This window comes from Salvelinus fontinalis, chromosome 22 (assembly GCF_029448725.1).
Source record: "Salvelinus fontinalis isolate EN_2023a chromosome 22, ASM2944872v1, whole genome shotgun sequence".
NCBI lineage: Eukaryota > Metazoa > Chordata > Actinopteri > Salmoniformes > Salmonidae > Salvelinus > Salvelinus fontinalis.
Window position 1 is genome coordinate 21,956,015 of NC_074686.1, and position 27,725 is coordinate 21,983,739.

General features: G+C 43.9%; 1 protein-coding gene across 5 annotated transcripts in view; it reads right to left on the minus strand.

Moving 5' to 3' along the window:
• Nucleotides 1-9,270: 9,270 nt before the first annotated feature.
• LOC129820030 (transcription factor HIVEP3-like) overlaps nt 9,271-27,725 on the minus strand; it is a 38,413-nt gene continuing 19,958 nt past the window's right edge. For 3 of the 5 annotated variants that reach the window (XM_055876834.1, XM_055876835.1, XM_055876832.1), the window contains exons 2-7: nt 21,213-25,992; nt 20,691-20,881; nt 15,105-15,280; nt 14,768-14,851; nt 13,861-14,669; nt 9,271-13,193 (exon numbers count right to left, since the gene is read on the minus strand). In XM_055876834.1, coding sequence (XP_055732809.1) covers nt 12,357-13,193; nt 13,861-14,669; nt 14,768-14,851; nt 15,105-15,280; nt 20,691-20,881; nt 21,213-25,523 — 6,408 coding nt within the window. In that variant the 5' untranslated portion in view covers nt 25,524-25,992 and the 3' untranslated portion in view covers nt 9,271-12,356. Of the gene's footprint in view, nt 13,194-13,860; nt 14,670-14,767; nt 14,852-15,104; nt 15,281-20,690; nt 20,882-21,212; nt 25,993-26,874; nt 26,960-27,725 lie in introns of all 5 variants that reach the window. The other 2 variants (XM_055876833.1, XM_055876836.1) reach the window with 2 other exon arrangements.

The following is a 27,725-nucleotide window of genomic DNA, read 5'->3' on the forward strand; positions in this document are numbered from 1 at the left end:
ATATCCTTGTCTCATCGCGCTCCAGCGACTCCTGTGGCGGGCCGGGCGCAGTGCGCGCCAACCAAGGGGGCCAGGCACACGGTGTTTCCTCCGACACATTGGTGCGGCTGGCTTCCGGGTTGGAGGCGCGCTGTGTTAAGAAGCAGTACGGCTGGTTGGGTTGTGCTTCCGAGGACGCATGGCTTTCGACCTTCGTCTCTCCCGAGCCCGTACGGGAGTTGTAGCGATGAGACAAGGTAGTAATTACTAGCGATTGGATACCACGAAAATTGAGGAGAAAATGGGATAAAAATTAAAAATAAAAAAATTTAAAAAACTAAGGTGTCATTGTACGCTGATGATTCATGTTTTCTTTTAAAACCACAACTAGAGTCTCTCCACGGCCTCTCAGAGGATCTAGATACATTTGCTATCCTCTCTGGATTAAATCCAAATTATGATAAATGTACCATATTACGTATTGGATCACTAAAAAATACACATTTTACATTGCCATGTAGTTTACCAATTAAATGGTCTGACGGAGATGTGGACATACTTGGTATACAAATTCCAAAAGAAAGAAATGATCTCACTCCAATAAATTTTTATAGAAAGTTAGCAAAAATAGATAAGATCTTGCTACCATGGAAAGGAAAATACCTGTCTATTTGTGGGAAAATCAACCTGATTAACTCTTTAATCATATAACAGTTTACCTATTTGCTTATGGTTTTGCCTACACCTAGTGACCTGCTTTTTAAATTATATTAACAAAAAATATTCAATTTTATTTGGAAGGCAAGCCAGATCAAATTAAAAGGGCCTATTTATATAACGAATATGAATTTGGGGGGCAGAAATGATTAAACATTAAAGAATTAGACCTCTCACTAAAGGCATCAGTCATACAAAAGTTATACTTAAATCCAAACTGGTTCTCTAGTAGATTGGTACGAATGCCTCATCCTATGTTCAAGAAGGGCCTTTTTCCCTTTATTCAGATATTTATTCTGCTCACTTTCGGTTGTTTGAAAAGGAAATAATCTCCAAAATATCTTTATTTTTTAAACAAGCCTTAGAAAATTGGTTGCAATTTCAGTTTAATCCACCTGAAAGGACAGAACAAATAGTTAAACAAATATTGTGGTTAAACTCAAATATAGTAATTGATAAAAAAAACTGTATTTATCGAAGAAAAGTTTAAAAAAGGTTTAATTTTTGTGAATGATATCATAAATAGGACTGGTGGAGTAATGTCATACATGCAGCTAACACAGACATATGGAAATGTCTGCTCTACCCAAAATTACAACCAATTAATTGCAGCATTACCACAAAAATGGAAGAGGCAAGTAGAAGGGGGTAATAAAGTAAGGAACTTGTATGTCGGCCATATATTAAAGAACATAAATGCTTAAAGAAAAGTGTGATAAATAAAAACATATACCAATTTAATTTAAGGACCAAAAAACTGACAGCTGTGCTGACAGCTGTGCCATATAAAGAGATTTTCGATGTACCCATTCCATGGCACATGGTTTATGAATTGATACGCAAAACAACGCCGGTTTCAAAACTTCGAATTTTTCAATTTAAATTATTGTACAAAATTCTTGCAACTAATAGAATGTTATATATATGGGGGATACAATCTTCCCAGCTCTGCAGATTCTGCTGTGAGGAGGCAGAGTCATTAGATCATTTATTTTGGTATTGTCCGTATGTAGCTCGTTTTTGGTCACAGGTCCAGGAATGGTTGAAGAATTGCAACATTTGCGTAGAACTAACGCTACAGATAGCAATACTGGGGGATTTGAAAAGCCATAGTCAATCAATCAATCAATAATATAATAATTATTTTAGCAAAAATGTTTATTTTTAATTTACAATCCGTGGAAGCTATGAGAATAGGAAGATTCAAATCTTTTGTGAAAGCACAGTTGAAAAATATATGGCAAATAAAAATCCGAAATGGATGATGTTGGAAGATAGATGGGAAGGGTTGAGTGGAGCTGAAGGGTGGGACTAATAACAAGATAAACAATGTAGGGCATACGGGATCTGTGAAATGTGTATAGGTGCGGAGCTTTTGTGAAATAGCACAGTTACAAGTGGAAATCAAACTGGATGGACAACAGAAATAGAGGACGGACTAAGAACAAACAAGAGAGAACTATTATAAAGTAGACTGTGTCTGTAAAATGTGTATAAGATGTATAAATTGAAAGTAAAAACAGAAATGTTTATCAGTTTACTCCAATTGGGGGATCGGTGGTAGGGTTTGCGGGGAATAATAATAAAGGTATACTCTTTAAAAAGTATGTATGTCTATATAGGTATGTATATGTATATATGTGCATATGTATGCATACGTGTATGGATATATATATTTACCCCAAAAAATATGGGGGATTGGAAATGATGCAGACAATTACATTGGAAGCAACATTCTTTCCGCAATATTAAGCTGATCCACCCCTATTAAAGTAAAAAAAAAAGAGAGAGAGACACACACATAGAGAGAAAGACAGAGAGAGAGAGAGAGAGAGACAGAGAGCGAGAGAGACACAGAGAGAGAGAGAGAAAAATAGAAGAAGAGAGAGAGACACAGAGACACAGAGTGAGAGAGAAACACAGAGAGAGAGACATGGAGAGAGAAACACACAGAGAGAGAAACAGAGAGAGAGAGAGAGAGAGACAAAGAGACAAAGAGAAAAGAGAGAAAGAGACAGAGAGAGAGAGAGACACACAGAGACAGAGACACGGAGAGAGAAACAAAGAGAGAGAGAGAGAGAGAGAGAGAGAGAGAGAGAGAGAGAGAGAGAGAGAGAGAGAGCGAGAGAGAGAGAGAGACACAGAGAGAGAGACACGGAGAGAGAAACAAAGAGAGAGAGAGAGAGAGAGAGAGAGAGAGAGAGAGAGAGAGAGAGAGAGAGAGAGAGAGAGAGAGAGAGAGAGAGAGAGAGAGAGAGAGAGAGAGAGAGAAAGAGAGAAAGAGAGAGAGAGAGAGAAAGAGAGAAAGAGAGAAAGAGAGAAAGAGAGAAAGAGAAAGAGAGAGAGAGAGAGAGAGAGAGAGAGAGAGAGAGAGAGAGAGAGAGAGAGAGAGAGAGAGATGAGAGAGAAACACAGCTAGAGAGAGACACAGAGAGAGTGAAACACAGCGAGAGAGAGGAATGCAGGGCTGCGAGATGACAAACAGAGCAGAGCGCTGGATTCCATGGAATTCCTTAGAGCAGAAAGAATGTGCTAATTGGCTGACCTATGAAATCATGATGATGGCACAATCATCATCACCTCCCTTCATTAAAACATGTCACAGAGAGACAGACACAGAGAAAGAGTCAGTGATTAAACAAAGTGGAATAATCCGCCAGACGTGGGTAGACACACACTACATGGCCAAAGTGGACACCTGTTCGTCGAACATCTCATTCCAAAATCATGGGCATTAAAACCTCTACAGAGTACCTAACCCGGATCCGGGAGCACCCCCCACCCCACCCACACTGATTAGCATCGCTAGCATAGCGTCACAATTAAATAGTAGCATCTAAATATCATTAAATCACAAGTCCAAGACACCCAATGAAAGACACAGATCTTGTGAATAAAACCACCATTTCAGATTTTTTAAATGTTTTACAGGGAAGACACAATATGTAAATCTATTAGCTAAACACGTTAGCAAAAGACACCATTTTCTTACTCCAACAGTTTCTTACTCCATCAGGTGCTATCACCAATTCGGCTAAACTAAGATATTGATAGCCACTAACCAACAAACAAATTCATAAGATGACAGTCTGATAACATATTTATGGTATAGCATAGTTATTTTTTTTTAAATGTGCATTTTTCAGGTATAAATCACAGTTCTACATTGCAGCTGCAATCTGATATAGTGCTGATGCAGCTAGAACAATTACAGAGACCAACGTTATATAACTAATTACTTGTCTTAAAACATTTCAGAAAAAATACACAGCGTACAGACATTGAAAGCCCAACATCTGGTGAATCCAAACAATATTTCAGATTTTTTAAATGTTTTATAGCGAAAACAAAATGTAGCGCTAAATTAGCATAACCAGGCCAGCCAGAACCAGCTGGACGCGCCCGACCAGTTCACATGCACGACAGATATATGAAATAACATCGTAAATTGGGTCTTACTATTGCTGATCTTTCATCAGAATGTTGATCAAGGTGTCCTTAGTCCTGATGAGTCGTTCAATCCATTCACAATGGCAACTTCCCCTCTTCATTTAGCCTGGGTACTGGTCGACTGGCACGGTCCCTGTCCAAAGTTAAAAAACTCAAAGAACGGAACACGGCAAAACTCCCGAAAAAATTCTAATAATCTGATTAAACTATATTGAAAAAACGTACATTACGGTGATATGGTCACATGTATCAAACAAACTTCGAGACGGAGATAGTTTTCATCCGTAACGTCAGCATAACAAAAGACAATGGCACCTCTACAACGCGCATTTCAGAAAACCGGAAGTTGTCGGTCACGCTAAAGAAATAGGTCTTATTTCACGTCAGTACAAGATAAACAAAAAATTTCTCCTCTGACAACTTCCTGACACCCAGAGGAAGAAGAATGAAGTGTGTTTCGGGTCATAGGTGGCATGACCATATATAGGCAGAGCGTTGAAGCGAGCATACACATCTTGCAATCTTCTTCTGGCTCAGGGAAAGTGCTGTGAAATGACCTGTGTTTCACTCAGAGACAAAATTGGAACGGTTTTAGAAACCATAGCTTGTTTTCTATCCAATGGTATATGGTTATATGCATATAGTAACAGCAATAATTGAATAAGAGGCAGTTTAATCTGTAGAGGCAATTATGCTAATGCGAAACAGCACCCCCTGTATTCTCAAGAAGTTATTAATATGGAGTTGGTCCCTCCTTTGCTGCTATCACAACCTCCACTCTTCTGGGAAGGCTTACCACTAGATGTTGGAACATTGCTGCGGGGACTTGCTTCCATTCAGCCACAAGAGCATTAGTGAGGTCGGGCACTGATGTTAGGCAATTATGACTGGCTCGCAGTCGGCATTTCAGTTCATCCCAAAGGTCTTTGATGGGGTTGAGGTCAGGGCTCTGTGCAGGCCAGGCAAGTTTTTTCACACAGATCTCGACAAACCATTTCTGTATGAACCTCGCTTTGTGCACGGGGGCATTGTCATGCTGAAACAGGATAGGGCCTTCCCCAAACTGTTGGAAGCACAAAGTCATCTAGAATGTCATTGTATGCTGTAGCGTTAAAATTTCACGTCACTGGAAGTAAGGGGCCCGAACCATGAAAAAAAGCCCCAAACGATTATTCCTCCTCCACCAAACTTTACAGTTGGCACTATGCATTCAGGCAGGTAGTGTTCCCCTGGCATCTGACAAACTCAAACTCAGATGTCCGTAGGACTGCCAGATGGGGAAGCGTGATTTATCACCTCAAATTGGAATCCCCAATTTCATGGTATCCAATTGGTAGTTACAGTCTTGTCTCATCGCTGCATCTCCCGTACAGACTCGGGAGAGGCGAAGGTCGAGAGCCATGCGCCCTCCGAAACACAACCCAACGAAGCCGCACTACTTCTTGACACAATGCCCACTTATCCCAGAAGCCAGCCGCACCAATGTGTCGGAGGAAACACCGTACACCTGGCGACCGTGTCAGCATACACTGCGCCCGGCAGGAGTCACTAGTCCACGATGGGACAAGGACATCCATGCCAGCCAAACCCTCCCCTATCCCAGACGACGCTGGTCCAATTGTGTGCCGCCCCATGGGTTTCCCAGACACGGCCGGCTGTGACAGAGCCTGATCTTGAACCCAGAATCTCTAGTGGCACAGTTAGCACTGCAATGCAGTGCCTTAGACCACTGCACCACTCGGGAGGCCCGAATAACACATTTCCACTGCTCCAGAGTCCAATGGCGGCGAGTTTGACACCACTTCAGCTGACGCTTGGCATTGTGCACGGTGATCTTAGGCTTGTGTTTGGCTGCTCGGCCATGGAAACCGATTTCAGGAAGCTCTCGACGAACAGTTGTTGTGCTGATGTTGCTTCCAGAGGCAGTTTGGAACTCGGTAGTGAGTGTTGCAACTGAGGATAGATTATTTTTTACAAGCTTCAGCACTCGGCGGTCTCATTCTGAGCTTGTGTGGCCTACCACTTCGCGACTGAGCCGTTGTTGCTCCTAGAGGTTTCCACTTCACAATAACAGCACTTACAGTTGACTGGAGCCGCTCTAGCAGGGCAGAAATTTGACGAACTGACTTGTTGGAAAGGTGGCATCCTATGATGGTGCCACGTTGAAAGTCACTGAGCTCTTCAGTACGGGTTATTCTATTGCCAATGTTAGTCTATGGAGATTGCATGGCTGTTTGCTTGATTTTATACACCTGTCAGCAACTAGTGTGGCTGAAATAGCCGAAGCCACTCGTTTGAAGGGGTGTCCACATACATTTGTAGGTGGACAGTCATTATCTTTGACACTTGATATATTTGACTCATAAAATGATATTTGACTCATAAATGAGCATTTGAATGCTCCGTATCAGTCAATACTGTACAGTGTTTGAGTATCTGCAAAATTACTAATCTGCCTCCACCCAATAAAACCCCCTTAATATTATATGCATGAAGGAAACCACAGACAGGGTAAGCATACTGAGAGGGAAGATAACAGCACGTAGGCTTGAGTTAAATAATGTCTAAAATGACAGACAGGAAATTCTCCATTGCAGTATTAACTGAGCAATGTCATGGTCAGTTTGAAATGTGTTTAGAATGTGGGGGGTTTGTGACCTACGAGATGATATCATAGGACAGGATGTTAGCATTATGTCGTACTCCTCTGAGAGAGATAATGATTTCTAGAAAACAAGAACAAAAGAGCCAACATCAGTTTCTATGGGTTGGGGGGGGGGGGGGGGGATGGGGATGGGGAAACAATTAAAACACACACCTACCTGCCTTTAAGGACAGAGTGCAGACTACCCCCCCCCCCCCCCCCCCCCCTCTCTTCCTTTTCCTTTTCCTGTCCATTCCATTGGTGTGAGTTGTGTGGAGATGACACAGTGTACAGAATGTAAACAGGCCTTTTTAAAGTGGGCCCAACACCTCATTATGACTGGGGGTTGAGAGTGTAACCATGAGGGCTGAATCTTGAAACCATAACAAATCCCGTATCAAGCCTGTATTATAAACCAACTCTGACTATAATATCCAACATATCCACCGGCATATCATATCACATACCTATCTGTGAATTACTACACCTGCAAAGAAATCAAACAATAGCAGCTTCTGACTCAAAGTTTTGGATCAACACCCACCCCAAAAATAAAACAAATGTTTGATGATAGTTTAGGTGTTTCCATGGTGATATTCTGCAATGTGCAATTCAGGGGCACTAACTAGGCATCATATCTGCCCAGGAGCAATCCAATGCTGGTATCACTCCACAGACACTATAAACATATGTGAAAGTGTAACTAACTTCTAGCTCTAGCCAGCCAGATGTATTGGTATAATCTGGTTCACTGCTATGATTACATTCCAATGTACATACAAGCATATTTAGATAGAATGTGTGCCCAATACATGACTTAGGTTATGCTAGTATGAATGTTTGGAACACGGCCCATCTCACTGAACAACCTCATTGACCTAATGAATATTATGGCCAAGAACTAACACTTGAATCTTCCATGTTGTAATTGGTAGATGAGGAATTCATACAATGAGATTCAACACACATTTCAACACATCAGTATGTCACGTCAACACCTCCCTCAGGTGCAAGACATTTCCTTAGTAATTGGCGAGGAGAGAATGGATAATAAGCAGTACAAATGATGTGTTGCTCCTGCTCTTTCCATCCATGTAGACTTATACTGAAAATATACTATATACAGTATATATAATACATTATCCATGTGATAGCCAGAATGACCTGTTCACTACATGTCCCTGTCTCTGAAAATAAATATGATGGTCAAATTAACCAGTCTGGTAGCATGTTTCCTCTGCAATAATTATTTCATGATTTACTTTCGCCGTGTTCTCATTTGAATGACTCTACTGCATTACCAAGAACAAATTACATTGGGAATATGTAGATTGAAATGCAAGCATGGCTGAAATAATTGGAAATGTATAATCATGTCAGTTATGCTTTATGTCAATTTCTGGTGGAAATAAAGTAGGGACGGATGACTAATATCTTAACTACATGATGTCATCGTTTTCAGCAAACTGCAGTCCCGAGCATCGGTCTCCAGTGGCTTGATGTTAGTGACATCTAGTGGCTGACAGAGACAATGTCCTCATAGTGAGAAAGAAACAGCCTGAAAACACCCAAGTAACTCCAGGGTATGACAAAACATTTTTATTTACTGCTCTAATTACGTTGGTAACCAGTTTATAATAGCAATAAGGCACCTCGGGGGTTTGTGATATATGGCCAATATACCACGGCTAAGGGCTGTGTCCAGGCACTCTGCATAAGAACAGCCCTTAGCCGTGGTATATTGACCATATACCACACCTCGGTACTTATTGCTTAAAGGGGGTAGGTGCTAATAGCAGTTGAGTCATTATCCCAAGGCAAGCCCATAGACCCTGAGAGAAGCAGATAGGGCAGAGCAATATAGCTTGTCATTTAAGGTGGCACTATTGCCATATTGGTTACATAGTACGTCATATAGTTCCTCTCTAGGTTTCTTCCTAGGTTCTGGCCTTTCTAGGGAGTGTTTCCTGGCCACTGTGCTTCTACACCTTCTACGTCTGTTTGGGGTTTTAGGCTGGGTTTCTGTACAGCACTTTGTGACATCGGCTGATGTAGGAAGGGCTTTATAAATACAATGTGATTTGATATAGCTAAAGAAGAAGTAAACTACAGGGGTCAATTTGGGATAGAGTGATAGAACACTCAGTAGACGACAACGTTTGGAGGGTTGCAGATAGAAACTTATAAAGGGTTTGAATTGCTCCATGGCATTGTACATGAATAGTATCTGACTGTCTGACTGTGATATGTGGTTGTCCCACCTAACTATCTTGAAGCACTAACTGTAAATTGCTCTGGATGAGAGCGTCTGCTGAATGACTCAACTATACAAATGTACTAGACGAGTGAGTGACTAACACTAGCAGCCACAAGGTGGCGATATATAATTCAAGAAAACGGTAGTACTGTTGTGTGATCTACCTATGAATTACACAGAACCAAAATGTTTAGGTTGAAAGAAAATATACACAGGGACACAATTTCATTATAAATCTGTAAAAACGAGTTTTAATGGCAAAATACATGAACATGACAAATATGGAAACTGCCTCCTTTATAAAAACGACCTGTTATTACTGTATTCATGACAATAAATATAGACTGCACCATGAACAGCTGATGATCAAAACAAGATACATTTATGACTATCCAATGAGTGCAGTAAGCTTTTCTACCACGGATGCGTATTATTATTCCAATATTTTGTCTCAACAAGATAGTAGAAAATAAGATATTATTCTGACCCTGATTCTTCAAAACAAACATATAACATATTTTTTTTAAAGAGCAATCTTTAAAGATGGAATCCGTAGTGGCGAAACGGCGCCACTGTCGTTGCTTTGTTTTGTTGACGAAGCAAAGCGGCGAGCGTCGCACAGCGTGGTAAAAGAACATGCAGGACATATTCCACCGTTCTAGCGCGCGTCCAACGATGTACCGACTGAAGAAAAAAAAAGTGTACATTGTTTGCAGTCACTTCTTTATTGTTGTAATATCGCAAACGGACGTGGCTGTTTCACCATTAAGGATTCCAACTTAACATTAAATAAAAAATAATCACAGTCATTAACAATGACATTTCAAGCCACAATCTTTACAGAAATTGCACTTCAAAATACTGGTCAGGGTGAGAAGATTTATAGTACCTTTCTATTTGATCGTACCTGTGTAGGATCTTAATTTGACCACTCTTTTTGTTGCTGAGAATTTTCCTGCACCACAGGAAATGCAGATGAGCTTTGTGATTTACATGAATTCACTGAAAACCCACACTAATACACGGTTATAATAATGGTATTGCACTTTTCTCGTAGCCTATTTTTGGCCAGCTAATAGCCTAACCACCGATCAAGCAACCGATCATGCAACATTATGGTCTAAACGTTCAAATCCTGTTGCTGGAGGATTATTTATCTGAGACAATATAGGTCAAATTAAGATCCTACACCTGTACATCATACAGTATTAACACAGCAAGGGTAGTATAATGTATTAGAGTTATCAAAGGTGTCAATGAGGGGAGAGTTGAACTAAATAAAATCTTTATCATCTACATTTCATTCCAGCTCTCACAGAGGATAGTACAGAATTGCATAAGAGCACATCAATAATAAATTAACATCAATGACATCAAACAAAAGAAGAGGTTAAAAAAAGATTGCAAAACATATACTGCATATTCAACATACAGTTGAAGTCGGATGTTTACATACACTTAAGTTGGAGTCATTACAACTCGTTTTTTAACCACTCCACAAACTTCTTGTAAACAAACTATAGTTTTGGCAAGTCAGTTAGGACATCTATTTTGTGCATGACACAAGTCATTTTTCCAACAATTGTTTACAGACAGATTATTTCACTTATATTTCACTGTATCACAATTCCAGTGGGTCAGAAGTTTACATACACTAAGTTGACTGTGCCTTTAAACAGCTTGGGAAATTCCAGAAAATTATGTCATGGCTTTAGAAGCTTCTGATAGTCTAATTGACATAATTTGAGTCAATTGGAGGTGTACCTGTGGATGTATTTCAAGGCATACCTTCAAACTCAGTGCCTCTTTGCTTGACATCAGGGGAAAATCAAAAGAAATCAGCCAAGACCTCAGCAAAAAATTGTAAACCTCCACAAGTCTGGTTCATCCTTGGGAGCAATTTCCAAACTCCTGAAGGTACCACATTCATCTCTACAAACAATAGTACGCAAGTATCAACACCATGGGACCACGCATCCGTCATACCGCTCAGGAAGGAGATACATTCTGTCTCCTAGAGATGAACATGCTTTGGTGCAAAAAGTGCAAATCAATCCCAGAACAGCAAAGGACCTTGTGAAGATGCTGGAGGAAACAGGTACAAAAGTATCTATATCCACAGAAAAACAAGTCCTATATCGACATAACCTGAAAGGCTTCTCAGCAAGGAAGAAGCCACTGCGCCAAAACCATCATAAAAAAGCCAGACTACGGTTTGCAACTGCATATGGGGACAAAGAACGTACTTTTTGGAGAAATGTCCTCTGGTCTGATGAAACAAAAATAGAACTGTTTGGCTATAATGACCATTGTTACGTTTGGAGGAAAAGGGGAAGGCTTGCAAGCCGAAGATCACCATCCCAACCGTGAAGCACGGGGGTGGCAGCATCATGTCGTGGGGTGCTTTGCTGCAGGAGAGTCTGGTGCACTAAACAAAATAGATGGGATCATGAGAAAGGAAAATTATGTGGATATATTGAAACAACATCTGAAGACATCAGTCAGGAAGTTAAAGCTTGGTCGCAAATGGGTCTTCCAAATGGACAATGACCCCAAGCATACTTCCAAAGTTGTGGCAAAATGGCTTAAGGACAACAAAGTCAAGGTATTGGAGTGGCCATCACAAAGCGCTGACCTCAATCCCAAAGAAAATTTGTGGGCAGAACTGAAAAAGCGTGTGCGAGCAAGGAGGCCTACAAACCTGACTCAGTTACACCAGCTCTGTCAAGAGGAATGGGCCAAAATTCACCCAACTTATTGTGGGAAGCTTGTGGAAGGCTACCTGAAACGTTTGACCCAAGTTAAACAATTTAAAGGCAATGCTACCAAATACTAATTGACTGTATGTAAACTTCTGACCCACTGTCAATGTGATGAAAGAAATGAAAGCTGAAATAAATAATTCTCTCTACTACTTTTCTGACATTTCACATTCTTAAAATATAGTGGTGATCCTAACTGTCCTAATGCAGGGAATTTGTACTAGGATTAAATGTCAGGAATTGTGAAAAACTGTGTTTAAATGTATTTGGCTAAGGTGTATGTAAACTTCCGACTTCAACTGTATCTATATATCATTCATATAATTACATAATATAATGACACATTATAGTCAGAAGTCGTACGCTCCTGAGTGCTCTACTTGGATTCCTTCCGTCTTCTTCAGTCTCAAAAGCAGAATTGCTTCTAGCGCTGAGACCATGTCTGTGTCTGATATGGCACTGTATCCCCTATGTAGGAAAAAGGCTGCCATATCAGATGTACCCAAGACAAGTTTGTTGCACTGTTCCCTAAAGGTGCTCCTTCCTATCAGAGTTTAGTCTGGAAAGAAGATGGCATCTTTTGGCCTTGGTTAGTCACTGAAAAAACACTTCCTCCTCTAACGTGTGTCTCTGTATCTCTTTCTGTGTGTGTGGTTCCCTTGGACAACGTGCTCGTTCGGGCGCCTGGACTGTGTGAGCTGCCTCCTAGCTCTGTCCCAGTGAACAGTAGTTTAGTTTCTTCCCTTTGACTCAAACTCCCATGATTCTCGGGTCTCATGGAGCACACCTGTACATGGGCCGTACCTGCCTTGTCTGGGAGAGGTCCTGACAGTCTGGCCCCGGCCTCTCCCTCTCCTACCCTGTTGTCCTGGTAGCTGGTGTGCATGCTTGTGCTAGGCCCAGCAGCCTCTTTCAGAGGGTTTTGATGGTGCTTCAGCGATGAAGGCCTACTAAGTGGCCCTTCTTCCAGTCCAGCTCCCCTGGTCCTGGAGTGGTCCATCTCTGCTGGGGTAGGGGGATTCTGGGCTGTCATGGGCCGGTCCATTCCTGTTAAGGTAGAAGTGTGCTGGGATGACCTGGACCAGTCTATTCCTGCTTGGGTAGAGGTGTTCTGGGCTGCCATGGACCGGTCCATCTTTGCCGGGGTAGGGGTGTTCTGTGATGCCACAGGGCTAGTCACCAGACTGTAGTGACGACTGGTCCTGGGCTGTACCATGTGGATCCCCCCAATGGGGATCATCAGTTTGGGGGTCCTGGCTAGCTGCTGAGAGTGGAGAGGCAGGTGGCTGAAGACACCACCGTGACCCCCTCGGGATGGTCTAGTCCTGGGGGACAGGATAGGGAGACGCGCCTCGTCGTTCTCCTGAACAGAGTAGCTCTTCAGCTGGGTAGGGATGAGGGGAAGGAAGGGTGTAAAGGTTAGAACCACAACGCAACCAAACCACAATGCCAACACGACTTGTGAAGAAACATACCATGTTTATATCAGGTGAGTTGACTGAGACATTGGCACACATTTAGAGGCTGATGGCACAATCTCAGACATCTAATGATAGGTGTGTGACTCATTTTTTTCACAAACTGCCCAGAACAAACACATTTGTGTCTATTTGGGAACCATCTTGCATTATTTTCAGGTTTTGTGTTGTTGGTTTAGTTTGAATCATATAAAAGTAGAGCGTTACCCTTCCTTCCTTTTCCTATAAAGGTATGACTTTAAAATAACCCTGAATGTACCACCATACGTATCTATATTTGTTTTGGATGTTTATTTTACTTGTATTTGGCTGTTTAGCCCTCACAGGAACTGCTTTGTGTGTAGAAAAGGGTTTATTTAATCTCTGAACCCAACCGGCTAACCAAACAGAGACAAATCACGTCGCAGGTGAGTGAGCAGCACTGTGGTTATCAAACCAATCCGTCCCCACGTTATAGACATTAAATGAAATTATGCAACAAAAATAAAAGAGCCAAGCAGTCTTCCACAGGTCGGACACAAAGTGTGTCTGTGTTGTGTTCTAGGGGTGACAGAGAGAGACTGAAATACTCACCAGCCTTGCCTTGGAGCTTGTAGCCGTAGCAGGTCTGTCCCTGTGGGGATTTGAAGATGGGTCTCTGGGCAGACAGGCTCTGTGTTGAGCAGGGATGGTGGCCTGAGGGGAAGGGGAGCTGGGGGACTTGGGCCTGACAGGCGAGAGGCCTCTTAGGGGGGACAGATGTTTCTCTAGGGAGGGGGAGACATGACAACCTAGCAGGGACAGAGAGGAGGGTGGGGAGGGGTTGGAGGGGGCAGGGGACAGGTTATGCCTAGGAGACAGGGATGAGAGTGGTGGAGGGGAGGGATGGCAGGAGACAGGGGAGAGGTAACGCTTGGGGGAGGGGCATCGGAGAGGGGACAGGTCCGCTCTAGGGGATAGGGAGTGAGCAGGAGAAAGCTGATTGGTTAGGGATAGGGATGGAGATATTGCTGGAGTTGGTGAGGGACAGTGCAATGGGGAGCGGTGACCACAGGGGTCCAGTTGCCTACTCCGAGAGGATAGAGCTCTCTTCTTGCTGGGGGAACCAGCAGTGTAACAGAGGCTTGGCTCCTGGGGACTCAGCCTCTGAGGCTGGCTGTGCTGGCTTGACCCAGATGGTCTGGTCCTGTCCCAGTCTGGTGTGGTTCTGTTCTGGTCTGGGGGTTTGGGTGGCTTCAGGTGGCTTGTTGAGGTGGTGGAAGGGTCTTCATGGGACCAGGACTCCTCTTCACCATCATCATCATCATCATCATCATACTCGTTGTCATCGTCGTCTGCTTCAGTTTCACTAATGTCAGAGTACCGGTGCTCGTCCTGTCCTGTCTCTGGCCAGACTGAGCAGTCTGGGGGGGAGGGGAAAGGTCATTGTAAGAATTAGGCAACATAACAAAGTATTATTGGATATTTTTAATGTAGACACAACAACATAACATCGTCTGACCTTCTTCAGCCTCAGAACCAGTCATTGGCCCGTCATGGCACTTCTTCCCATGGGCCTTGGACTTCATGTGTTTGGTGAGGTTCCCTGGAACAACAGAGAACCATTACATTGCCATCACGAGACATCCCTAACAACACATTGGATGAACAGAGATGTCAACTCCGAGCAGATCAACAGTACACTTTTCCTTAAAAATCTATTTTATAAGAGAGGCCTTGTCCCAATAAGGCAGCTATTTCAGTACCTATCCACCTATCCATACCCACTAGAGAGTCACAGTCCTGTGACTATCTGTAACCTCAGTAAGTCAGCATTCCTGTGTCCATCCATAGCTCACCTTTTGTTTTGAAGGCGAAGTTGCAGTGCTTGCAGACGTAGGGCCGTGAGTCGGTGTGCAGGCGGATGTGTTTGCGCAGCATACTAGGCTTCTTACAGCGGATGCCACACTCCTCACACACATATCTGCCCCTGCCTCGACCCCGCACGTACACATACTCCTCACTAGACCTGTAGCTGACGGACAAGAGAGAGAATTTTAGTTATATTTTAGTGTTGTTTTATTATGTATAGGTAATGCTATCACCATAAACCTTGTGAATTGATGCTAGTGTTCTTTCAATAACATCTAGGAATGGAGAGGAACCTGAGTGAACAGAGTACCCAAAGTTTAGATATTTGGATCTGAATCCCGGGTCAAATTTTCAGTGGTGAGTTCATTTCCACCCCTGATGAAAACCACAGTCCATATGGCTGCAATAAAAGCATTGGTTCTATATACTGTATATAGCACCTGCAAGCTGCTATAATGTTTCTATTTATTGACGTATCTGCTTGGCACACACCCTTCTTACACAGTGAACTCACACTCTGGCAGTTGGTTAGGGGGTCCACCCCCGTGTGTGTGTGTGTGTGTGTGTGTGTGTGTGTGTGTGTGTGTGTGTGTGTGTGTGTGTGTGTGTGTGTGTGTGTGTGTGTGTGTGTGTGTGTGTGTGTGTGTGTGTGTGTGTGTGTGTGTGTGCTTTTGGGGTGGAGGGTGTTCTGGTTTGGGGTTATAAAAGCCCCTCTGTGTGAAGCTGAAGTGGGTGCCCTGCAGTGGGACTCTAACCCCCATCACCACCCTCTCACACCACCACCACCCAGCCCCAGTCCAAACACAGAGAGCCTGCAACATCAGCTGGGGTTTGGAACAGCCAGCCAATAAAAACACACCAGAGAGGGAGGAAACCCTGGGCTCAGACCAGCTGCTCCAAATAAACAGAAAACAAAAACGTCTTTCTATTAATATGATCGCTAATTACAATGATAGCTAACATGCTTCATTTTCTCAACTTAATCACTGTTTGGTGCCTTAAAAGCAATGTTTTGACTAAATGGATGAGACAGGTGTTGCGATGTCCTTACAGGGGTTCAATGTAGAGCTTTCATGAAACCATATCAGCTGTGTGTGTGTGTGTGTGTGTGTGTGTGTGTGTGTGTGTGTGTGTGTGTGTGTGTGTGTGTGTGTGTGTGTGTGTGTGTGTGTGTGTGTGTGTGTGTGTGTGTGTGTGTGTGTGTGTGTGTGTGTGTGTGTGTGTGTCGATTGTTGCATTGTTTTATTGTTACATAGGCCGTTTTGGTAAATAAGAATTTGTTCTTACTGACTTGCCTAGTTAAATAAATAAAGGTTAAATAAAACAATTTTAAAAATGGAGCAGGCCTTTTCTTAAAAGCTCCTTAAATACCAGCCCCTCATATCACGCTTGGACAGCCTAAGATACAAATGCAAGTTGGTGGCATTGAAACTTGGCAGTCTTGGCCATTTACATAGGCTTAGATTAGGCAGGCCTGACTAAGAGTAGCCAAAACAACTGGCTAGGTACTGCTCTGTTTCAGCCGTTATGGGCAGGCTAGCTGTGTGCAGTGGCGTAAAGTACTTAAGTAAAAAATACTTTAAAGTACAATTTAAGTAGTTTTTGGGGATATGTGTACTTTACTATTATTATTTTTTGACTACTTTTACTTCACTACATTCCTAAAGAAAAATGTTTTACTCCATACATTTTCCCTGGCACCCAAAAATACATTTTGAATGCTTAGCAGGACAGGAAAATGGTCCAATTCATACCTATCAAGAGAACATCCCTCGTCATCCCTACTGCCTCTGATCATGAGGACTCACTAAACATACATGCTTCGTTTGTAAAATATGTCTGAGTGTTGGAGTGTGCCCCTGGCTATCCGTGAATTCAAACAACAAGAAAATGGTACTGTCTGGTTTGCTTAAATAAGGTATTTGAAATTTTATGCTTTTCCTTTTTTATGCTTAAGCATATTTTAGCAATTACATTTACTTTGATACTTAAGCATATTTAAAACCATATACTTTTACTCAAGTAGTATTTTACTGGGTGACATTCACTTTTACTTGAGTCATTTTCTATTAAGTCATCTTTACTTTTACTCAAGTATGGCAATTGGGTACGTTTTACACCACTGGCTGTGTGGAGAAGGTACTGCTCTATTTCAGCTGTTATGGACCGCCTAGCTGTGTGGAGGAGAAGGTACTGCTCTGTGTCAGCAGTTATGGACCGCCTAGCTGTGTGGAGGAGAAGGTACCACTCGGTTTCAGCCGTTATGGGCATCTGTTTGAATTATGTTTGAATCTTTTATGATGTAATGTGATTCAAATAAAGTATTTCAAATGTGTGTGTGTGTGGATGCATGTGTGTGTACATGCCCACTGACAAAAAATCCCACATGCCGAACTGATATACAGCATGTAGGCATATTGATGGCCACCAACCCACGCAATTCATAGTTTACTCTGACACCCATTCACAGATTCTGCCCCTAGCTTTATCTTCAGAGAGACAGCCTACACTAAATCTTCCCTCACTCAGCCTTCACTCCCCCGTAATGTAGCCATACTGAAAGGTCATTGTTTGACTTCCTCTTGTTCACTGCTTTGTCTTATCATCTCGCACACACAACGGCCCGACCAGATGGAATTGGCGGACTCAGAGCTCCACACAGCACAGCAGGGAAGAGAGATGAGTCATTCCCAGGTAGCACATTGGGCTTATTGGAAGTTGTGGGAATGTATGTTTTTGGTTTCACATTGGTTGTGGGAACGAAGCAATACATTTCCTGACCAGTAAAACTGAACTTAAAAGTTCTGAGAACAGAAGTGAACATTTAGCCTATTCTGAGAATGTTTTACTCTGTTTCCTTGAAAGATTTCCTGGGAGTTTTTATTAACGCTCTGAGAACGGAAATTATAGGTTATTTTGAGTTTTTTTAATAACTTCCTGAATGTGTGGCCAATTAGTGGGCGCGGCCAACACACCTAACAAGATAGAGGATAGAGAGCGTTTTGTTGATGCTGAGAACGGACTGTATACGTTTTTAATAACATTAATAGAACATTCTCTGAATGTTGCAAAAGTTTTCTTGTGGTTTTTAAAGAAGGATTTCTTAACGTTCTGAGCAGGGGGCGCAAAGTAAGGGGGCGCAAAGTACATGAGGATGGAGGAGAGGTGGTCTGGTGGACGGCTCTGTAATTTTACATTTTTCAAACACCTTTACAGCCTTTTCCTGTAATCTAGAGGCATAATCATTATGCCTTATTCTAGGTCACAAATGTCTATTTTTCTGTATAGGTTATCTAAGCATACCTCTTGACAATTTTAGTATTGATAGCTAGTTATGAGTTTGGGAGATTGGGAACCTATTTAGCTGACTAGTTAAAGCCAACTTCACAAAATTGTTAGGTGGCTGTATTACAGTTGTATTTATTAATCAAGAAGGAATCAATAGGCGACATATCTTGGGGGGGGTGGGGGGGTACTCTTTGCCTGGTCCAGTCAGTGTGCCCTCTCTGAAAAATACCGCTGAGAGATCTTTTATAATTGATTATGATAAAACGTGAAGACCCTTTAGGTCTAAGCCCTTAGATCGCAATATCTACTAAGCTAATGTTTTAAATTGTTTTAGGATGGTCATAAAATGGATCATTTAGCTATTTGATTTGGAATTTGAAGACCCCTGTTGATATATTAGTTAGCTCAAACGGTTCGGTCCGGACAGTTGCTTTTGTGAGAAGACATGTTGGAAATTGGGATGTCTGCGTCAGAGAGTTCAGACGACTGCCGTAAAGCTTGCGGATGTCGTGGAGCAAAACAAACCACACTGTCGTGTTCATGAGAGTCTCCTCTTTCATCTCATTAGTTTGTAGCTCTAACGGTTCGGGTTCTACAGACCATTTGGTGACGATTTCCTTGTCCGGATTCTGTCAACTTTAGAAAAACACAGCTTTTAAAAGCCCCATGTTATGAAGTAGGCAGAAACTTTATATCGGCGGAAAGGGGGGATTGAGCTGCAGCCACTGCAAGAAACTAAGTCTCTAGCATAAACACACAGGTAGCTATTCAAAATGACATCACGGTGTGACGAACGGGTGCGTCAATCGACTCTAAGGGGTTTTAATTTAACATCTGAAAAAATGAAAAACAGGACAATGCTGACGGGACACTTGTGCCCCCTATGGGAAGCCTTTCTGAGACGTTTAAATAACATTCTTAGAATGTTCTCTGAACATTACAAAAGTTTACTTGTAGTTTTTATGGAAAGTTTTCTTAATGTTCTCGGAACAATTTGAGAGCATGACTTCAAATAAAACCAGGGGGAAACCTGTAGGAAACATTATGTCGAATTACTGAAATTCCCACAGAAGAACGCTGTTTCTTAACGTTCTCTGAACTATTTGAGAACATTCCCAATGTCAAACCAGTAGGAAAACGTTCCTAGAACATTACCAAGATTGAAATTGAATGTAACCATGTTTGAATGTTTAGGAAACGTTGTTAAATAATGAAATACCAAGAAAAATAAAGACACTTTTTGTCAAGTTCCTTAAATGTGCTGAGAATGTTCCAAAGCCAAGCAACTATTCTGCACTATTCCCAGAAGGTCATGGGAAGGTTGTATGCAAAATAACTATTGGACAAACACACTCTCACCAAGCTCAAAGAAACATATGGTTCTCAGAACGTTATGTGCTAGCTGGGTTGTGACTGATGAGAAGAAGGCTGTGAACCTGAGTCACGACAACAACAGGTTCCCAGCGGTACTCAGAGAGATGCAGAGGAACACACAGATGGCACCTCAGTAGCATATTCACAGATATGATGGAGGAGACCAAGTGTTCTCAGGAGTTTCAGTTATGTCTGCTTCATAACAGTGTGATTCAATCTAGCTGTGTGGATTACTGTAAATGAAGACAGATGAATCAGAGCGCTCGCGAGCTCTCTCTCTCCTATCTGACACATCCTACATAAGTCCCATTACTAGAGAAGCAGAGTTAGTATCAAACACCTTCCACTCTGAAAATAGTGCCCCTCTTGTTCTCTGTCTACAAATAGATACACATAAACCCAGATGCACAGAGAAATCATGTAAATAGACTCAAGGTTCTCATTCATTCAATCAATCACCATCTAAAATGGGAATGAAACCGGGAATGAAATTGGCCACTATTTCCCTCTACAGCTGAATGACCAGAACCATTGACTGTGTTGGGTGTAACTGAACTTCTACACAGGGTACAGTAGAGGAAGCTGGGTAGTTGTTGGTCATTTCCTGGCAAGGGCCACTCAACAGACGGGCTCTGTTGGTGTAGTCAGACAGACAACCCTTAGCCCCTCATGTCCTGCAGAGGGGAACGACAACATTTCACAGCTCTCCATACACAACACAGAGACCAAATACCCTCACTGTCAAGGACTAGTAGCTTACAATACCATGCCTTGTACTGTATAGAGCAAAACTTGTAAGGCTGAGTGTAGTTTCTCATGTCTTTATGAATGTAAAGCAAATAATGCTTTGCATCTTTAAATGTTTAAGTGTTATTTCAACTCTAAAATGTAATCAGTCATAGCCTGCTCACCCTCCCTCACAGATCCAGATTCGAGGTGGAGCTTCTCTACATTTGCTGGTTGACTGGGTCTCTGCTTCTTTTTCCTCCTCTTCCTTCTCTTCCTCCTCCTCTCGTTCTTTCTTTAGCTCCTTGTCCTCTGCGGACTGCTCTTGCTCTGTTGTCTCGACACGGTGGCTGTCGCCGGGCAGAGTGGCATGTACCTACACTCGAGAGAGACATGCAGGGCAAATTCACCAACCCTGCTCCAGCAAGATCAGGCCAAGGAGACAGGGATGGGGGGGAATTCATCATAACTTATGTGTTTCAGTACTTATCTGAATTATACTGTAGCATTACAATTTACAATATAGGCCTAAACGCTTGAAATGAGAAATAAGGCCAAACTGGATGGGGTGTATTGGGTCATATACAAAATAAAATAAAAAACTACAGCACATATTGCAGTATGGGACAAGGCTAAATAAATACATGCAGTACTGCAAATTTCACATTGACCTTTCTATGAGGAGGCCTCCAGTAAAGTCTCTTTACCTCAGAATGGCATGGCGTCTTCATGTCGGTGGGCTCTGGTGGGGTCTCTGCCGGGGTGGATGACATGGGAGACATGGTGTAGATGGTGGGGCAGACCCTCTGCTTGCAGTCCAACAGGGACAGGGCTGTCTTGCTGGAGAGGCCTGGAGGGTTGGGGTCATACTCGCTGGTAGACCAAGAGGAGTACACTGAGGGCTGGTGGTCAGTCGAGGTGGAGGTGGAAGGATTTGGCTTGACGTAGTTCAGATAACACCAGCTATGAGAGGTGGTGGACTGGAGGGTCGGATATGAAGATCTTTCTTGACTTATTGGAGTACACACCCTAGGTAAACATGTTGGAACCACAACCTTTTCTTCTTTTGTGGATGTTTCCACGATTACGTTTCCTACACAACTCTCCTCTTCTTCCTCCTCCTTCACTCGTTTCTGCTGCTGTTTGGACTCAGGGCTGAAATCGACACTGTTTGAAGGGGATAACAATCGCTTGTTGCTCCCTGAGCCCGAAGATCTACAGCCCTCATCAGACCACAACTGGCTGCCCGAAGGCAGAGGCAAAGCCAAGTGGTTGCCTGGAGGCAGAGCCAACTGGCTGACTGGTAACAGAGTCTCAGACAACATCTTGCTACTTATAGGCAGAGTCATGACCAGGTGGCTGTTATGTTCAGGCATTGGGGAATTTCTATTGCCACTGTTTAACCCAGAACACACAGGTTCCTGGGACCTAGATGTTGTGGTTTGGGACAGAGTGGTGTATATGGCACTGGCTAGGGTGTTGGTGTCTGCCTGTAGCCGGACTACTGCTACTGCTGGTGATATAGAGGGCCGGAGTAACTCTGGGCTACGTGAGATGTTAGGGTGAGGGTGAAGTATCTGCGGAGGATGTGTTACAAACTCTGAATGTCCATCATGAATGTGCGTTGGGACTGGGATCTCCAGCTTCAGGCCTGTGGACATTGGAAGGTAGTGGGCCCTAGCTATCCCTAATCGGCACTGGGTGGGGAGGGAGTGGGAAGGGTAGACAGGGCGGGGTTGGGGTTGGGCAGGATGGATGTAGGTGTGGACAGGACGGAGGGAGATAATTAGAGGTTTCCCTGAACAGGGAGGTGATGGGGTTACCCTCTGGAGGGGGTCAGGAGATTCTACAGAGTTCTTTGAGGGTAGGACTTCAGAGCAATGTCCAGTCAAATTAATACTTTGACCCAGTTTCCATTGTGAGGGGGGCTCTTGGCAAAGAGTTTGTACAGGGTTACATGATGTGGGTTCGCCTGACAGAGGGGAACCAGCAGTTACACTAAGGTGTCGAGGACCTGGGCTTAGTCTGGAAGAAGTGCTGGGACTGACAGGGTCAGGACTGGGGCTGCAGTGAGAAGGATTGTTCACCTTTAGTGCTGTGTGTTTGGCAGAAATGGAGGGACTGGGGTTCCGCTTTAGTTCTGCAGGTTTGGCAGGCTGCTCCTCCTCTGGGTCCTTGACCACAGTGTGTCTCATGAGGAGACATTTGCGTCTGTCACTCCAGCCGGCCGCGGAGCGCTCAGGGGACAAACTGCTGTAGTCAAAGGACTTGCTTCGCATCTCCAACATCGCCATCAGGACAGACTGCTGCTGTGGGTCGTGAGGTGCTTGCTCTGAGACCGACCGCCGCATCTCCCTTTTGTGAAGATGCAGCCCTGGGACGGTCAACATGTTAGGGGCCCTAGACCTCCTCAACGGTGTCCCAGCCAGGGTCTCCATGTCTCCAGGTCTGGTGGACTCCTCGAAGGATGCAGAGCGGCTAGATGCGTGGGATGCACAGCTGTCCTGGCTGGGGCTGCGAGGCAGGGAGATGGAGTCAAAGCTGGACATGGACTCCCCTGAAGACTGGGCGGCCTCGGCCAGACGGATACGTTTCTTCTTTGGGGGCAGCTTCTCGATGGGGACCCCAGACAGGGTGAGGCTCCTCTGTGGCCACTGGAACTCGTCTGTCCTTTCAGTCTGTTTAGGCATTATGGATGCTGTTTCTGACTGTGTCTGAACAGACTCAATAACATTGGTGTTGGAATCCTCAGTGACGAATATCTCCGGGACTTGAACATTGTGTTGGCGCACCAGTTTGCGAGGTGTTGGTTTGGACGAGTGTTCCTGCGGTTGTTTCTGAGACACATCCTCATGAGATGGAAAACTAAAATGTGCCTCCTCTTTACCTTGACTGTCTGTAAACAATGGGTCCTGTTTCTCAAATGAACTAGTATGCTGAATCACTGAGAAACATTTTGATATGTCTCCCCGATCCTGCTCTACCCATGGCCATGAGTTTCTACTGCATGCTACACTTTTTCTGTCTCTGCCTTGCACCGATGTGGAGAAGGTGGGTATGGATAAAGACACAGGAGAGGATGGATCATCAGATTCAAAACTCTCCTCTTTCCTTCTCTTGCGCATTGCCAAAGCCCCTGGTTTACTAATCGGATAGTGTATCAACTGTGAACGGTCCAGCTGGCATATTGTTGTATCAAGACTCTCTTGGGGAAGTCGTGCTATACAAAGACTTCTCTTGTGTGCCTTATAACCTTCCCAGTTCTTACATCCAATGCCACAGGACTCACACTTGTATGGCTCTGGTTGACACTGCTTGTGATCAGGAGGCACGATGGACATATTGTGATTGTAGAGTGTGTTGGAGCTACTGTGTAAACTATGTTCCTCTTTAGTGAATTCAGCACCGGGTTGTAGTTCGATAGCAGGCTGGCGTCGTAGCATCCCAGTGCGGCGAGACTGTGTTTCAGACCGTTCATCGAAAGACTGGCTAAGGCGGAAGTTTCGTGGGAAGACGTTAGAGGAGGCATCAGTTGAACTAGCAGCAGAGGGCATAGAGAGGCTTCTCAGAAGAGGAGCCATAGAAGTGGATGACAGGCCTGCAGTTGAATCCACGTGTAGTGACTGGTGATGATGGAACTTCTCACACGGAACTCCCATAGTGATGGAACCACTGCTCTTAAACCCTAGGTCTCCAGGGTTTTTGGTGCTGTGGTGGACTACCGGTGGCTCTTTCAGAGATAGAGAAACCTTGGAGTTAGACTCATTGCTACTTCTCCTAGGCAGAGAGAACCTCCTGGGCTTAACGCTGTCTATCTTACTTGTGTCCACCACAGCCTCGTTGATGGTGATGAGGTTGGTGATGTGGTCAATGACCTGCTTCTTGGGCACTGTGAACGGACTGCTCTTCTCCTGCTGTCCCTGGCCTCCAGAAGGCTGCTGGTCCTGATGCCGGGACATCCTCTGGAGGTGGCCCAGACGGCCATATTTCCCCATGATGATCTCTGCGTAGCTTTTGGCACTTGTTGCGTTGGGTGGGATGTCCTGCGACTGCTCAGTGCTCTCAGAGCGAGAGAAATAGCCAGACTCTGTGCTGCCTCTACTCCCTATACTCGCCATACCCAACGAGGAACTGATCGAGTCAGACGAGCCTAGAGGGCCACGTTTCCCTCGGCTCAAACGCATGGCCAGCCTCTTCTTGACGGCGTAGGAGTTGTCCATCCCGCTGGACTGCTCTGTAGACCTCTCTGTGTCTTCTTGGGTCTTCTCATTGGCTACACTGCCATGTCTCTCCAAGTTAGAGGAGGCAGCAGACGATGGCTGTCTGGTTTCATCTTCTGACACTGGCATTGGTTCTTCTAAAGCACTGGGCTCTCCAGAGGCGAGGCCGGCCTTCACCCTGTGGGTATGGGACTTCCGGTGCTTGTAGAGGTTGCTCTTGGTCTTGAAAGAAAAGCCGCAGGGAGCACAGGGGTAGGGCCTCTCTCCAGTGTGGGAGCGGATGTGTTTCTGCAGGACGCTGGGCTTGGCACAGGCACGGCCGCAGTAAGAACACACATATTTCCCAGGTTTTCCAGGCTTATGCTCCCGTTTCTGCTTCAGGGTGCCCTCCTGCTTCTCCTCTGTGGCAGGAGCCTCTGTAGACTGGGTGGAGGTGGTTGATAAGGAGGGAGTTGCCGCGGTCCCCCCAGACGGGGTCCGAGACACTCTAGTCGGTGTTGCCTCTGCCTTTGCATGCTTAACCTCTTCCGACAGTGGGGTGTCTGAATCAACGCTTTGCCTCTGATGCCGGAGACGCTTGCGCTCCCTCTTATTAGGCAGTTTGTGGTGTTGTTGATGTTGAGGGCCTCCTTGTTTGGAGTGAGTCTGTTGTGTCTGTGGTTCGTGGTTCTGGGAGGAGGGAGATTTGGGAGGCTCAGGGTTTGGGAGAGGCAGAGCAGACTCTCCTGGCTGAGGCTGGTCATGACCTCTGGACTGCTCCCCAGTCGGCAAGTGGCTGCAGCTGTGCAACGCCTCCATAAAACGGAACAAAAACCTCAGGTAGACACCTGGGATCCCTCCGCCTGAGGCAGGCCACACAGGTCAAGCCTGTTCATTCAACGGACTCTAGGATTGATGTATGATGACTATTTTGTTCCTTAGTTATATCTGTCTTGTACTGGATTTCAGGGTGTCTGTACTCATACTTAGTACTTACTCCAGTCAAGCCATTCATTCAACGGATCCTGGGCAACAACTGTGAATTGTCATGCGGTAATGAGGAAGTCCTTTTCCATCCTGAGCCAAAGAAGCTTCCCATCTCGGAGCTCTGTTGACTCCCAGAATAAACAACTCTGCCCTCTGAGTCTCTGAGCCAGTCCCCTCAGATAGTCCCTGTTGTCCGGTATTCAGATACTGGGTTGAACCCGTCCTTGTGTCAGGCCTTCACGTCTTCAGATCCAGTTTTCAGGACTTTTTGTTGGATGTCTGTGTCCTCACTCAAGAGGACCTGAAAGAAGAAAAAAGAAAAGATTAGGTAACTGATAGACAGACCCACCTGAGAGGTAGTCTCTATCTCTCCTTCTTTCTCTTTTTCACACACACACAGTGCGCACACATGGACACACAGTGCGCACACATGGACACACAGTGCGCACACATGGACACACAGACACCAAATGAAATGACATCATGAAGACAGATGGCAGAAACAGTCTCTCTCCGCCCACTATGATCTAAAAACATTACTGTCGAAAGGAGGGAACCAAAGAGCTAAAAAGCAAGGTTTTAATCACTTATTTCATCGAGATGGATGATGGATGATCAAGTTGGAAACAAAGCTTGGGGTTTGGTCGTATTAAAGGGGAACATTTCTCATAGCGACCAGTTTCACTTCGTCAACAATAACAACAACAAACATTAGCATGATATAGAAAGTTATTCAATGCAGAAAGAAGTCTACTTCAAAAGTTCAAAACTGTACACCTAAAATGTAGGTGTTAGTTACCAATCTGTGATTTGGAATCTGGCTACAAAAACATCTAATTTACCTGACTATTTATTATGAAAAAACGCTCCAAGTCATAGCATCCATTTTCAGATTCTGCAAACAATAGCCCCTTGAATAGTTCCCAATCAGCCGTGTGCATTGCTCAAACATAAGCTACTACGTGTTTCTCAGGGATCACAATCCCAAGACAAGATGACTTTTCCTTTTGATTGCCCAACTCATGAGCTTTTGTTGCAGCCAGAAGAGTCAATAGTTTCATTCATCCAGATGCCCCCAAAGTCTCCCAACCCCAGCTGCTAACTCTAGCTAAAAAGAATTAGGCCAAATGCAAATGTTGTAGTCTGTAGATAGATAGCACCGCAAGATAACACCAACACTTACTCCCTGATGGTGTAGTCTGCAGATAGATACCACCATGAGATAACACCAACATCTCTCCTATTGGGAAGTGGGTTACATCATTCAGCTGTGAAAAAAAGACACTACCGTCATTTAGTCAAATACTCATCTACAATAACACATTTGATTTCCAATTTCTCCTTATTCTAACTTTACACTGTCAAACAAGCAGACTTCTCCAATGATAGCAAGTCACTGAAAGCCCATGAAGTAATATCAATTTCACTAAATAATATGTTCTTTAATAAATATTTACTTTCATACACCTAATGGCTCCAAACAAAATGGCTCCAAAACTCTAACTGGTGTAGTTAAAGATTTCTAAACGCCAGGCAGCCAAATACAAACAATCTTCTTCATCTTAGCTTTGTATCATCTCTGTTTCTCATGAGGATAATATACAGTGGCTTGCGAAAGTATTCCCTTGGCATTTTTCCTATTTTGTTGCCTTACAACCTGGAATTAAAATTGATTTATGGGGGGGTTTTATCATTTGATTTACACATGCCAACCACTTTGAGAATGCAAAATATTTTTTTATGTGAAACAAACAAGAAATAAGACAAAAAGACAGAAAACTTGAGCGTGCATAACTATTCACCCCCCCAAAGTCAATACTTTGTAGAGCCAGCTTTTGCAGCATTTACAGCTGCAAGTCTCTTGGGGTATGTCTCTATAAACTTGGCACATCTAGCTATTTTTGCCCATTCTTCAAGGCAAAACTACTGCAGCTCCTTCAAGTTGGATGGGTTCCACTGGTGTACAGCAATCTTTAAGTCATACCACAGATTCTCAATTGGATTGAGGTCTGGGCTTTGACTAGGCCATTCCAA